Source organism: Rhineura floridana, chromosome 6 (assembly GCF_030035675.1).
Source record: "Rhineura floridana isolate rRhiFlo1 chromosome 6, rRhiFlo1.hap2, whole genome shotgun sequence".
In the NCBI taxonomy this organism is placed as follows: Eukaryota; Metazoa; Chordata; class Lepidosauria; order Squamata; family Rhineuridae; genus Rhineura; species Rhineura floridana.
Window position 1 is genome coordinate 146827762 of NC_084485.1, and position 15386 is coordinate 146843147.

The 15386-nt window shown below is 40.1% G+C and overlaps 1 protein-coding gene across 6 annotated transcripts in view; it reads right to left on the reverse strand.

The window, feature by feature from the left end:
* Positions 1 to 4124: 4124 nt before the first annotated feature.
* PLA2G4A (phospholipase A2 group IVA) overlaps positions 4125 to 15386 on the reverse strand; it is a 177558-nt gene continuing 166296 nt past the window's right edge. For all 6 annotated transcript variants that reach the window (XM_061634012.1, XM_061634009.1, XM_061634010.1 and 3 more), the window contains 2 exons: positions 14669 to 14826; positions 4125 to 7463 (listed from right to left, as the gene is read on the reverse strand). In XM_061634012.1, coding sequence (XP_061489996.1) covers positions 7335 to 7463; positions 14669 to 14826 — 287 coding nt within the window. In that variant the 3' untranslated portion in view covers positions 4125 to 7334. The remainder of the gene's footprint in view (positions 7464 to 14668; positions 14827 to 15386) is intronic.

A 15386-nucleotide genomic window follows, 5' to 3' on the forward strand; every position in this document is an offset into this window, starting at 1 on the left:
GCCAAGAAAGTAAGCTAAGAGTTAAACATTTCTGTAACATAACAAAAACCTGGAATAGTGGGATACATTCAGTAGAGTCTATTACAAGCTTGTAGACTGACTTTTGATGCTGACCAGATATCACATATCCCCCGCCACCACACAATTTACATCTAAACGTTCCAACTACTTTACTAAGGCCACAGTTGTTGAGGGTGTTGCTGTTTTTTACTGTATCACTGTCCTGTGATTTCTCACATCAACTCCCTGCTCTGCTTTAGAGCTCTGTTAACTGCTCTCACGCACATAATTTAATACAAAACAGTTACACATAATCTTGCTTTCCATGGTGACAAATACCCTGCAGATTTTTAACGTCATTGTGAGGACAGGAATTATGATGTACAAGAGTCAGTTGATAAACATGGTGGCCCTGAAGTGTCCCCTCCCCTTTGGGAAAATGTATGCTACCCACTCTTTCTCTCCGACAGCTTTGTTTATAAGAACCATGATAAAGTAAGCACCCCCCCCCGCCTCACTGCCTGTGTGTACCATTGGTCCCTAGCCCTGACCTTGCCACATTGCTCATCAGGATTCTGCTCACCAGAATTCTTGGTATCTTGTTTAAAGTTTTCATAAAAACAGGAAATGTTATATCCGAGTATAACATGACACTGAATCTCAACATGTAACTGTATCATAGTGGAACCTCTCCCCAGCAACAATGAAGTAAATACTTTACATAGTTATGTTTGAAAGCGAATAGATGCTAATTTGGGGCTTAAGCTGGCTGTACAATGTATCCCTGGGAGGGCCTGCTTATTAGCTAGGCCTGCAGCCCAACTGTAAGGGAGTCTAAACCAGTCATAGTAAGGTAAAATCTTTATGTATGAGCACTAACAGAGATAAGATTGGTCAGGCAGGCTGATGATTGGCCCAGGTCAAGTCGCCCCACTTTCAGAGTTTGTTCTAAGGAGAGAAGGAAGGCTTTAAGGTGGAATTCTGTATCCGAGAAGATAGCCTGTTCTTGTCATAGAAAGAACTTGGAAACGGTTCAAAGTAGTAAGTGAACACCACCTAAGATTTCCAGGCAAGGTGCCACTGGAGAATAATTTTCTGTGGCAGTTACCACAAGGAAAGATGTAGGAATGGGGTGAGGTGAGGCCTTAAGTGAGATATAATTCCTGAGTGAGTAGTGGAGAAGGCCAGCAGCAGGCCAGAACCAGAAGACCTGTGAGATTGAGCCCCAGGAAGCAGAAAGAAGCTCTGCCAGAAGGGGTTTGGAGAGGATTAGCTCTTACCTTCCTAACTGCAGGAAGTTTCCTGGAGTCATTCGTTGCATGTGTGGTTGAATTTGTGGCACATGCATACATGCATCTGTAATTACAGTGTGTGCATGGCACCCCATGACAGATTTTCCAATTTGCAAATGTATCCAAAAGGTTTATAGCAACACATGTAATAGAGGCAGGTAGCAACCTTAGGGGCACTCCCAGATGCAGCACTAACCTAAGATCAGTCAGACACAAGGGTATAGTCATGCAGGGTCTTGGGGGGTCTTAGACCCTTTACTTTTTTGGGATCAGGGTCCCAGCAGGGTCCCTATGTATTCAGCATCCTACCAGCCAATCAGCATGAAAGGGAAGTATGTTAGCCACTGAAAGAGACTTTAATATGCTTCCTTGTTCTTTCCTGCAGATTGGAGCCAAACAGAATGAAAGGAGGTGAATCAAACACTGAGGAGACTCTTCTCAGTAACTAACACTCTTCTCTTTCATGCTTATTAGTTCCTAGGTATTATTGAGGATCTCATTCTCAATCCCACAGCAAAAAAAAAGAAAACATTGAGGGGACAAGGCAGTGATTAACATGAAGGGACCCTGCACTTTGAATTTGCCACTGCACTACTGGTCAGACACCAACAATGAGGTGAGACCATGCATGCAACAGCACAATAAAAAGTGGATCAAGGGAACTTGGAGGCTCTTGCAAGGCCAGAACTGTGTTCTCCACCTCACTTAACCCCACCTGGGGTGGGTACCATAACATTCAGTAATATCATTTCCACATTCCAAAAGTACTCTGTGAATTAGTCACATAGTTACACTTTGTTTTCTAACGTATGTGGAATTTCTATGATTTACTGTCTTTTCTACTCCTTAGCGTGAGAAAGGCCAAATTTCTGTCTGCTGAATCATCAGATTAAAAATCTGGCTGTTGTGCAATTTAAAAAACAAGAACAAGGGGTGAATTATAAGAGCTTTCGGAAATGTCTACTCGCATCTACCAGGGGGAACTTGTTTATGTAACCTGGGTCAGCTTTAAAACACCCTTTTCCAGGATGAGTCAACACCAGCCATGACCAACAACTGCTGTGTTATTTGGTATTTATGCTGATTTATCTATCTGTAACTCTGATGTACAATTACTACATATTTGTACAGATTAACAGCATTTTAATGAATAGGTAATTGGAACTGTCAACAGATAAAAGATGTATTGGCTAAGTATTAACCCAGCTTAAAATGTATTAAAATTTATGGACAGTTGCACATAAGCTTGAATATGGATACAATTTTGAGAATATTGTAGGAAGGGTAGAGATACCTTAGAATTGAACAAACAAAAGCTATTGTACATTATTAGGGAAGACCAAACTTAATATTTGAATTAAATCTAGCAAAATATAGTCACAATGAAGTTATTTGCAATTTAAGTTAATCATTATAAGCCATTGTTGGATCATGTTGTCAATTTAAAAATCTGGAACAAAGGATATTTCTTTCACATTAACATGAGCCCAAATGCCTCAGAAAACAACCAAGTTTAAATCCCATTAGTCTGTAAAATAGTATCAGCTTCAATTGCCTGTAGTCTTCATTACTGCTAAAATGAAAGCCATAACGGCTTTCCCAAGAAATTTCCACCATCGGACATCTTCAGGTGGATACTGGAATGAGGGGGAAATCATCATTAAGGGGTCCAACTAGACATTATGAGACATTAATCTTGGAATGTTTACATGGATGACACAGGAAGAGGCACAAAGGGGTGGCAGCTCTCCATCTCTCTTAACTTTTTATTAGATCCTTTCCCCCCATCAAAGTTGCAACAAGAAGAAGGGAACAGTGTGGTCTTCAAGCTTAGAGAAACACACGTCCCTTAATTTTTGCCTCAAAACCCCGTTATGTATGTTTCTATAGCGGTCACTTTGGCTTTCAAAGGTACTTTGAGATTGTCCCTATTTTTGGATGGGATTCAGTCACATACCAGCAAATTCAAGTTGCACAATTACAGTTGACTGGAAGGTCTTGCACAACAAATGAATTAATTAAAAACATTAACACAAAGCAACTACATAAAACCCAAACTGGGTTTAAGGATTAAAAGAAAGGCTTTTGCCCAGGGCATTAAATATAAAGTGGGTTACAGGTGCACCTCACTGGATAAGGGAATCCATGGTCAGGGTCCCACCATGGAAATGGCTCTCTTTCTGGTAGCCACCCACCTAACCACCTCTGATTATTATCAAGTGACAGAAGTGGATCTAGGAGAACACATATGTTCTTTCTGAGAGAGTGCAACCTCTGACATAACAGGTTGAACACTAGTTTGGGAAGGCAAGCCCAACAACATCTCCATCTTATCTGGACTGGGCTTCAGGGTTTTTTTACCCTCTTCCAGTCCATCACTGTGACCAGGCTCCCATTCAGAACAACCACTGTTCAGGAAATCACTTTTAGGTGATCATAGCTGTATCTGTAGATGCAGCAAGATGCTACCTACTCATTCCCTGGGTATCAATGCAAACTGCATTTCCCTTGTAAAGCAGAGATTTAAGCCATGGTTTGGTTTGCGCAGCATAGTTAAAATGGAGCCTAATTTGTATTGATTTTTTGTGTCAATGCAGATGTAGTGCAAGACACCATGGGAAGGAAAGGTGAAATCACTCTGGAGAAATGGGGAGGGTCTAAGGCACACATCTTCAAGGCCATCTCTTGATTTGCAAACCATGGTTTCACGGGAGCCTCATGACTGACAATAAAACCCACAAATTTTGAGGGAAATGAAATACACTAAATCTCATATTTTATTGTTTTAAGTACTCAGTAGCGATACTACAATAACAAATATTGGCATCTGACAACATATCCAGAAGATATTCTCTAAGAATCAGAAAATATGCACACAAAATTTCTTTCTATGTCAAGCTGAATAAGCCAGTACTATTGCTTTATGTAAAAAACATTTTAAAAGATATATTTAAAAATATGGTAATACCAGCTTCTTCCTGTTTCACTGCAAATATTTTTAAAACACATCAGTGTAAAATAACTTGTATTTGTTTCCTTTCTTAGTTTTCAACATGTACTAATTAAAACTAACATAAAACTGATCAATCAACGATAAGGCTTTTATTAATTCCTTAGTATTATACATACATTTCTGGGTGGCGGCTGCAATAGTTAATAAAAAGGAAAGCAATTGTAATGGGTTCTTCTAGGTTTCATATATTTTGGACAATTAAAAATGGAATAATAATTCATAATTGATGAAGCTACCATTGGATAAGCATTAATCTCTTTGAAAAGTGAGATGTTGAAAAAATTTACTGCAGATGGGAACATATATTTAGTTTAGTTCCTGCTCATTCATTGTGAAAACTGTTTTTGCTCATTATAGTAATTATTATTTATATAGTTTTGGATGAAATGAAGCAGGCAATTGGAAAGTTGGGACCAGAGCTAAAAACCCAAGAGACAATGCTTCAAAAATTCTGACATAACAGAATTTAATAGAAGACAGGTTGTTATCAAAATTGCTCCCAAAAGGAAGGACCAGAAGTCATCCATCATCAAAGAATCATAGAAGCATTATAAGGGTTTATATGACTTCCAGCTGTGGAAGGCGTAAAGCATTTTGTTTTCTGGATCTAGATTTAAAATTAGAAGGTTGACATTAACAAAGTTGGCTCTATGGCAGCTAGAGAATTAATGGTTTGAAAGCAGTTGAATGGTTATGACTTACCCCAAAGAACTCTGGGAATTATATTTGTGAAGACATTGAGAAACTTATCTCTTACTATTTATTAATTTATGCATTTATTTATTTATTGTATTTATATGCCACCTTTCCTACTCAAGGTGCCATACATGGTTCTTCTCCTCCTAGGTTAATCCCCACAACAACACGTCAGGTAGACTAGGTTGAGAGGCAGTGACTGGCCCAATGTCTCTCAGTGAGCTTCATGCTAAGTGGAGATTTGAACCCTGGTCTCCCAGGTCCTCATCCAACTCTCTAACCACCAGGGCCGGCTCCAGGAATGCCAGGGCCCTTGGGCACCAGCTTGCCCTAGGCCCTGGCATGTGCATGCGTGCGCGTTCGCGTGAGTTGCATTCGCGTACATGTGTGTGTGCGTGCACCCCATGCCCACCTACCTGTCTCCTGTCTTTTACTATTGCCCTTAACCAAGATGGCGGCCGCGGTTTCCCTAAGGGGATGAAGCCTCCACCGCCATCTTTGTTGATGGCATGCAACGGTAAAAGACAGCAGACAGGTAAGTGGGGAGACATGGGGAGACATGGGGAGCCTGCGGATCACAGAAGGGGAGCAGAAGGGCGGTTGAGGAGCCCCATGTAGCTCCAGGGGCCGTCGGGCCAGTGCCCAACCTGGCCGCCCTTTAGAACCGGTGCTGCTAACCACTATGCCATACTCACTGTCTTCATAGCACCATAATCCCCAGAGTTACTTGGTTGGGAGTCTTTGACTGTTATGCACATTTAAAACTGGTTTAAATGTACAGGATTAAGATGCCCCCCCCCAAAGAAACTCCTTTGATGGGGACTTTTATCATTTTACTGACTCTAAAATATTACAGTTCAAAAACATATTCCGGGTAGGTAAAAGTGCTTGAGCAGGGCCAGTGGGAGGGAGGTGGCTTGGGGAGAGTGTCCCGAGGAACATATAAAAAGGCCTGGAGAGCCACATTCAGGTTGTGGTCCTGAGGTTTCCCCACCCCTGACTTACATTAATTTTGCTACCCCTAGTTGCCATGAGATCACATTCAGAAAATCTGAATCTTTGTTCATTTGATAGGATTCTGGGTTTATTTGATCTTCATTCTTTAAAAATGTAAGCCCCACTTTTTGAGGAACTCCACAAAACACCTTACAATCTCCAATAAAGGCCAATTCATATGGTTTCATATATGTTCTACATACTGATATTTTGGCCTTTTGGCCTCATGAAAGTGTCTTCTCTCTGTACACTGGTTACACATATCTATATATACATATCTACACATATTTAAAGGTGGCTACTTTATGCATCTGACAAAGGGACTTCTGGCCATGGAAGCTTATGAGACAATATATATATATTTTTAGATTTAAATTTAACAGTCCTGTTTCACCTTGAAGGCTAACAAAATTATTGGCCATTAGCTGAAATGCTGACAGTAAAATCAAATTAATTAAAAAGACCATGGTTGAACTCAGACAGATCATTAAGAACCTTTATATGATAAAGTCATCGTAAGTAAAATTTCCCCTAACTGACAGAATTTGCTACAGTAAAACCTCATTGGAGTCCATGTTATATATACCTGCAGTTGCTACTGAAAACTTCTTCAGCATGACAAAGGACTCCATGACACTGCCAGAATGCATATCATGCTGCTCCAGCCCAATACCAGCATTGTATCTCCTTACAATATTCCAAGTGGTAACGGCACAACAATTTGGATAACTCTTCAAAGGATCCTGGCAATAGTGCAAAAAGGCTTTCAGCAGCAAGTGTTTCATTGTGAGTACGCATGACTGATGCCTCAGTTGCATGGCTTTGAAACACTAATTAGATAAAAAGAAATCTTGTACACATTGCAACAATGGCATTGGGTTGCATGGAAAAAGGAAGGAGAAGAATCTAGCCCTTTTACCAACCAAGTTAAGGAATAACAGACAATATTCAGCAACATAAAAGATCAGTGTAATAAACATAAAACAGTAACATTTTAACAAGCCGCTTATATTCCCAATGATGCTGATGTAAAAGTGAATCACAGCTTTGGATATAACATTTTAGCACGAATTCATCACCAGACGATGGTATTAATATTTTCTAGCACTGACTGCGACATGTTTGTGTAGCAACATAAGCTACCTGGACGGGTGATTTGTAACATTATCATGACCATAAGACAACATTATTTAAAAAGTCTATAAACCACAGGGAACTTTTTAAACATTGTATTTTGGGTACTGTTCAAACCAGAAGTTACTTTCTTCATCATAAAGGCTGTTTGACCAATCGAGTTACACTCTGTTCCACATAAGGAAGTCTGCAATGTGTTCTCCCTATGTATGGTTATTGCTCTGAGGCTTGTTGAAGTACCTCCTTGCCTCAACACTGCTGAGGGATACTGAGCAGCGCGATGGGTTCTGTCTTCTGTACTCAATGCTGTCTGCTAGTGCTTGCTTGATTATCTGCAAAACAGAAGCAAAACAACATTATATTCAATACTACTGCTTGATGTAGAATGTCTCCAGCTGTTCCCTCTTCCGGTAGGCACCTCATTTTAAAGTGGATATGAAGTGGCGGCTTACTAAGACCAATTTTCGAAGCTTGTAAACATGTTGCGGAAGGAACAAACTATTACAGTTGAAGGTCATCAGATGCAGATGCTATTGCCTATTTTATCTTCATCACACAATCAATAAAAGCAGGTAATAAACATGAACCATAAGTCTTTCTTCAAATGACAGATGGATTAGTACACCTCATATACAATTATATCAATAGAAATTATTTAAATGTAATAAAGTCAGTTTTATCCAAACCTGAATGCTAGCCTCAAATTATTGTCCTCTGGCAGACAGCCAGTTCATAGGACTCCATTATTCCCCAGACAGCAGCCTTACAAGCTGACCACTCCTCACAAGTAAGTAATCAGGCTCTGACGCCATGTAGCAGTAAAGGCTACCCCATTACGGAGGACAGCTATTCAGGCACAACATCATACAGCTATGCCTGTTTTTAGTTCTTGTCATTTTTATCTGCTTTTTAAAAATTGAATTTGTTCACCACTTGGAACGTTTGAGGAAAGGTGGGGTAAAACATATTTTAAATAAAACAATTATACATACACATGAGGACACACAATTTTGCAGTGTAACCCTGTCTCCGAACAGGAGCGCTTCTGTTCAAGACTCCAGCAATCTGGCACAGGAACCTTAAAATAGGGAGTTTTCAGAAAGGGAGGAAGGAAAATGTGCACATTTCCCCCCCATTCCTACTCTCCTGAAACCTCCACTAGTGTTCTATGAAGCACTAAAAGATTTAGATTCTGGGTGGGCTGCCAACATAAATCTGACTGTTTTATTCTGTATTATATGGGGTAAGGTTCAGGGCAAACTCTATCATTAGACAAAATGAGGCAACTGCCTCAAGCGATGGGCATAGGGGTGCATAAATTTGCTCCCCTCCCCCACATTTACTTGCCACACCATCCAGCACCACCTCCCGGCCAACCCCTACCTTTCTCCTCTTGCCAGGAAGGTGATGAATGGGGGAGTTATGGGTTGGAAGTGGCATTGAAGGCGCCCTTTTGGGGCTGCCACCGCCAACCCACAGCTCCCACAACCACCTTGTCCTGCCCTATCCTCTTCCCGATGAGTGTGGCGCCGCAAATGGGAGGATGTCAGTTTCTCCTCACACACACCTCACAAACCACCACTGATTGTATGCAACAGAAAAAAACGTGCAACAGAATAGTCTAATATTGCTATTTCATATTAAAATGTTATCCATTGAAACGTGGAATGTCTCTCTTGCTATTTATGCAACTGTCATAGTTTGAGCCTTCTTTGTTTTTTTACATTGGGAATAAAAAATGAAGTTTGGCCAGTAGGTGGCGGGCTTTGATCACATTCTAACTGTCCATTTGGGCATCTGCAGCAGGACCCCCCCTTTCCTTCAATTAAGGTGCTAGCAAAAATATACATCCAATATTAAATTTTCATCTTTTGCATCACAATGCCATAGCTGTAGTGTAATTCAGGAAGTCAAACATTTAAGTCCTATGACATCATAACAGAAGTACATTAAATATTTGTTGTGCTATTATGTATTAATATGGTTAAGGAGACCTTAAATATTTCTCCTTCCTCTCTTAACTGGACCACAACCATATTTATTATTCCCCCACCCTGAACAATTAATTTTAATATTCTAGATAAGTAATTCACCATATATAGAGTAACTCCGTAAAGGAAAGTGTAGAAGCACTCAGGGCCAGTCTGCTCTTTGAATTCATGGGACCACTGCACTAGGCCTAAGTAGTCATAATATGTTTTTCATCTCATATCCTAGTCTCAGGAAAATGGCTTTCTGGGAATAATGCAATTACAGAGCAGTAATAACAATGGAGGCAGCAGTTCTGGTACAGAATAAGGGGCCTGATGAAAGGCAGGGGAGCAAATCTTGGCCTTTCTAAGATACCTAAAGAAGCACATCATACCCACACGATTAAAATAATACTGTAAACACATGTTGCCTAAAAGTCTATAGAACAGGGAAGATGTAACTATAACACACACAGCTCCATGTGCAGGAACCTGTACTGATAGATTATTGTTAACAAAAACTGGGTGGAAGCACCGCATTGGCTCCACCTTTGCACTCACACTGCACTGTGCCAACTTCACAGGGTGGCAGAACCACCAGCAGGGCCTCCTCTACAGATCTATATAGGAGAATGCGCTCCTTCTGGTATCTAAGCTCAAATTATTTAGAGTGTTCTATGAGAGCCAGTGTGGTGTAGTGATTAAGGTGTTGGACTACAACCTGGGAGACCAGGGTTCGAATCCCCACATAGCCATGAAGTGCACTGGGTGACCTTGGGCCAGTCACTGCCTCTCAGCCTCATGAAAACCCTATTCATAGGGTCGCCATAAGTCGCAATCGACTTGAGGGCAGTACATTTACATGCCAATGTAAGTACCTTGAATTGAGCTCAGCAACCAGTGCAGGTCCTTCAGACTTGGTGTAATACATACCCAGCCAGTAGGGCTCACCAATACCTTGGCTGCTGCATTCTGCACCAGTTGCAGTACCTGAACTATCATGAAGGAAAGTCCCATATAGATTGCATTACAATTGCCCAGTCTGGAGGTTACCAGAGCATGAATGACTGCAGACAAGTTGTTCTGATCAGGAAAGGTCATAGCTGAGGAATCAGCTGGGGAAGGGGGGGAGGCCTAGACACTAAAGCCACTTGAGCCTCAAGTGACAAGGTTGGATGAAACAGTATCCCCACACTATGTACTGATGTCTCCAAGAGAAAACAACTCCATTCAGAACAGATGGTTTGTTCACTTCTAGAAGCGAAAGAGGTACAAGACCAAGCCCTGCAGGCCACTACAGTTCCATTGGTGTCAAGTAACAGGTCCCCATTGCTACCCTCTGGAAATGGCCATGAAGGTAAGAGTGAAACCACTGCAGAGCAGCGCCCCCTACTCCCAATCGATAGTGCCATGTGGCTACTTCTTGTGATTGTTCCATAAATAAATATTGTGTACTGATTTATTAATGTGTTCTGCTTTAGAACACTCTAGGATAGCAGATCTTAGATCTGGCTTTGACTTACATGGCCAAGTAAAAAAAAAGCAAAGTCCCACTGGGCAAAATTTAGGGAAGTCTGCACCCTGTAGACCAGCTGAATGACTACACTTGTGGCCTCCAAGAGCCAAAGCATTATAAGGGACCCCTTGGAATATCTACATGGCCCATGTTTTCTAATACCCATGTCCTTCCTATGGATTCTGTTGCCTCACTGTTACAGTCTCGGATGTTGGAAGCAGTGCAGATGTGGGGTTTTTTTTAATGCCATCAACACCAAAGACAAATTCTGGCCTAAATAGCTTATTTTTGGCAGGAGAACCAAAATGCATCAATTTAAATCTTTCTCATTCCAAAAATATTCTGCTAAGCTTCCCTCTCAATATAAAGCATCTTTAGTTTCAACATCTTGTTTACCCAGCATTTACACAGATGCAAGGAAGGAAAAACGATCTTACACATTCACCTATTTGTTGAAGCTCTCAAATTCCTGGGCTTAACAACCAATAACAATCAAAGCAGGCAATATCCTCAATGCAGAACTTTTTTTTCTTTATTTCTTCCCCTCTAAGTCCCCCACTGGCTGCAGAGAAAAAGGTGCTCACTAGTGCTGAAAAAGAAAAACGATGCCTCCCTTCCCAACTAGCTGAAGAAATCATCAGCCTGTAGCTTGCCTGTATATGTGGGCTATACTTTGGCAGACATTTCCAAGTAACATGCACAGTTACATTGTAGTATAATGTAACAACAGCATGACACATAAGCTTGATTCTTCTCCCATCTTAGCTAACACGACCCCTTTCCAGTAAGGGTATTTATTTTGCTTTCAAAAAGGTAATTAAGCTCTGAAAATGTTGACGTATATGTCAAGTTGTTTCTGTTGTGGATAATATATTTTTTTTGTTTGAAAATGTTAGAATTATTGACTTCCGGGAAGGGTGACTTAGCCTGTGCCTGCTTTTGAGACGGGCTCCTGCCTCAAAAGAAGCTTATTCAGATATATCAGTCAGTTTTTTCTTTTTTTTTTGACTGATTAAACTTCTCCCGGGTAGGGAGAAACGAAGAGATTAACCTCAAAGCCTATTTTTGTTGGGACGACCAGATCTCATTAATTTATGGGACGAGGTCCAGCCGACGAAGGTGGGACGGATTTTCAACAGCAAGCTCTATCTGTTAAAGCGAACGTTCATCTTATCTTCTAAGAGAGAACGCACTAACAGGCAAGCACCCTTCTTTCTATATTTTTCTTTTACTTGACTTAAATTGTTGCTGTTTAAAAGAGATTTGCCAGATTGATCGGTTTTTGACATCTCACTGGGGAGCCGTAACTTCTCTCTGCTACGCACTAATTAATAGCTTATCTCTGTTTTTGTTGCAAAAAGCTGTCCTGGATTTGCATTCTAAAGATATACACAGAAGAGGGATTTCTATTCCAGATTTTTATTTTGAAAAATATTATACTGTTTTGAGACTACTCTCTTTTTGGTCTATTTTATTTTGACGAATCTGTTTCTTGACGATTGCCATTAATTGTTTCGATCCTGGGAACTGCATTTTGTTTACTTAACTATTGGAGAGATAAGGCTGTCTGCTCTGTTTATACTGTGATGTCACCAAGTTTGGAGTATTAACCCAATTGTTGCTGAAATAAGAAGTGGTTTTCCTATATTTTTCTTTTAAAATGGCAATTAAGAAAGTGGCTGAGAATCTGGAAATAACTATGTTTCAGAAAATAATGGATGAGATTGAGATAATGAAAATTGAATTGAGTAAAATGAAGCAGGAGATTAAAGATATAAGGGTCCCTGTGAGAGAGGTGACCCTGGAAGGGGTCCCTGTGAGAGAGGAGACCCCGGAGATTGGAACAGGGGTCCCTGTGAGAGAGGAGACCCTGGAGACTGGAATAGGGGTCCCTGTGAGAGAGGAGATCCCGGAGATTGGAACAAACGTGGAACAGGAACAAGATTTGGAGTCTATGGACTTTAGAAATAAAATCTATTGTTTGGAACTCAATGTTATCTCTGAAGAAATTAATGAAGATTCTAGAGATAAAGTTATCAATGGCATGGACTATCTTCTGGACTGGAATGATGTGATGGAGCCCAATATAGAGAAAATCTATGGACTTAACTGCAGCCATGTGACAATGGAAAAACTTTTAAGAGATGACCCAGTGTATTTTGAAAAAAAGAACAGAGATATGATTTTACAGCAGTATTTCAGCAACCTATTCAGAATGGATGGCAAGAAAATATTTGGGATAGAGGTAATTCCCATCAGACTCTTACTATATGACTATGGCTTTGACAGCAAGATTATTATGGAATACTGATAATGGAAGATTGGATATTGAAATTACTGGACTTAACAAGACTACTGAAGATGGAAGATGGAAAATGGAATTACTAGAGATAATAGAACAATGGCTACTGAAATTACTGAAACTAACAGATTCTGATGTGATGGATTAATTGAAATGTTTATTTTGACTATGGTTATGACAATAAGATTATCATAATTAGTAATGAGATGGATTAATCGATATGCTTATCTGGAAAAAAAAATTGATAGATATATTTCTTAAAGAATTGAAACCTCTCTTTGACTTTTTGTGGAAAGAATAAAGTAATGTTTATGAGATTTGATGATTAAGTAAGATAACTACTGGAGGAAAGTGATTTTATAATATGACTTAAGAGACAGGATTGTTATATATTATAGACTTATAACTGATTTGATCTTTGACAAATGGGAAGTCAATATTTTACTCTTTATTTTTTATTTTTGTTTTTTTTTTTTTTCTTTTTTTCTTTTTGTTTAACTATTTTTGATTTTGTTTTTTGTCTTTGAATGTTTTATGATTTTGTCTTGTATGTTTTATGAAAATCTGAATAAAAATTATTGAAAAAAAAAAAAGAAAATGTTAGAATTATTGGGAAGCACTGGTCAGCGAAAGGAGGGAATGACACCACAGAAATATAAAATAATATACAGTAGGGCCCCGCTTATACGGCGGGTTAGGGACCAGGCCCCCGCCATAAAACAGAAATTGCCGTAAAGTGGAACCCATTGACTATAATGGGCCGCGTCGCGCAAAAATGTTGCAAAATGCCGCAAAAGTGGCTTTGAAACAGGGAATTTCCCCTAACTGAAAGCTGCCGCATCAGCAGAACGCTGCAAAACGGAACGCCGGTAAGCGGGGCCCTACTGTACATATTATATATAAAAATGTACAAATGGGGACCTGCAACAAAATATTGTGTACATGTGTGTGTTTAGTATTACAGCACTACCACCACCTCGACTGGAAAATTTAAAAGTTTCTCCCCTCCCAAACCTCCCCCATGCTCTGTAGTGTGATTGCCACACTACTCGGGATGAATCAGAGCTGCAGCAAGCATGTTTCCCAGCAGCCTAACAAACTACCCAGCACAACGAGGGCTTGTGCCTCCACTCTGCCCTTCTGCTACCAGGGCTCCATGGTAGCAGAAAGTATTGTCAGCCCTCACATTCTAATTTAGTTTTGTCTCCCATCTCTTTTTTAAATAACATTATTTTTCTTTCATAACAGGGCTGTCTTCCATACAATCAGATGTCATCTTTTTCTTTCAGGTCAGTCCCATTTGGCTGCTGTACTGGTTGGTCAGGGTATGGACAACCATACCCACTGTTGGCCTTTCAGCTGCTCTACATGGGGCTGCCACATAGAAGCCTCACAGTTATCCGCTGCACCCAAATCTGTTTGCAGAATGCATCCAATTATACAGAACAACACATTCCGTGAACTCTTCACGGATAACAAAGATACAATCATACTGTTAGAAGTGTATCGGCTCCTCCTTTTACAGGCAATTTTTGTATCATGTTAATTGGCAGTGTTTCCTTTGTGAAATACAAATGAAAAAAACAAAAAATCAGAGCTTTTAACTAAAAGCATTCGTTAAGCATAAACAGACTTCAGAGGGATGTGGTACCGCAACTATAAAAGTCTGTAAACAGAGGATGCAAAAGTCATTAAGAATCATCACTTCACTTCCTCGAAGCAACTAAGAAATTTGTACATCATACATACATCTAAATTGTTGAGAGTATTGAACTCCATTAGATCATGCAGTCTATTGAAAGCCTCATTTGAATATTGGAAGTTGAAGGTGGAGAACGGTGTATCAGGATCATCAAAAATATCAAAGTCAGCAAAGTCTTTTTCTTCCAGAGTTTCCCTTGGAACACCTATAAGCAGACCACAAAGAAATCAGCATTTCACAGGGCAAACTGTATAGTAGATGTACCTAGAACAGTTTAATGTCTATTTAGTAGTAGTATGTTTGTACAAATTAGAATTTATCTTGCAAGCTCATAGGGGCAAGGCACTGTCTCCCCCACCCCCTTCCCTCCCTTTCATTACTCTTTTAAAGAACAGTTTATATTGACAATTCTAACAACTATGCAGTGTCCTAAGTAGTTCCAGTAACGCAAGGACTTCTGGCTGTGAAACACAACTTCCTCTAACTCTCCCCTCCCTCTCTCCCTATGCGCCTCCTAAATCTGTTCTGGGGGTGCAAGGGGATGCGAGATGAAGTTCCATTGCTCAAATGGAAATTCTTATGCTAACAGAACTACTTTGTTGGATACCACCCAATGCTTCGACTGGAATTAGATCAGATTCGAGTTTAGATCAAGAAAGGCAAGGAAATGTCAATGAATATGATGGCAGCTTATTATTGTTTTGCTGGATGTTTTTAATTTTGTTACTTGTCTAGCGCATTCGAGATGGAGCCAGCCACAAATAA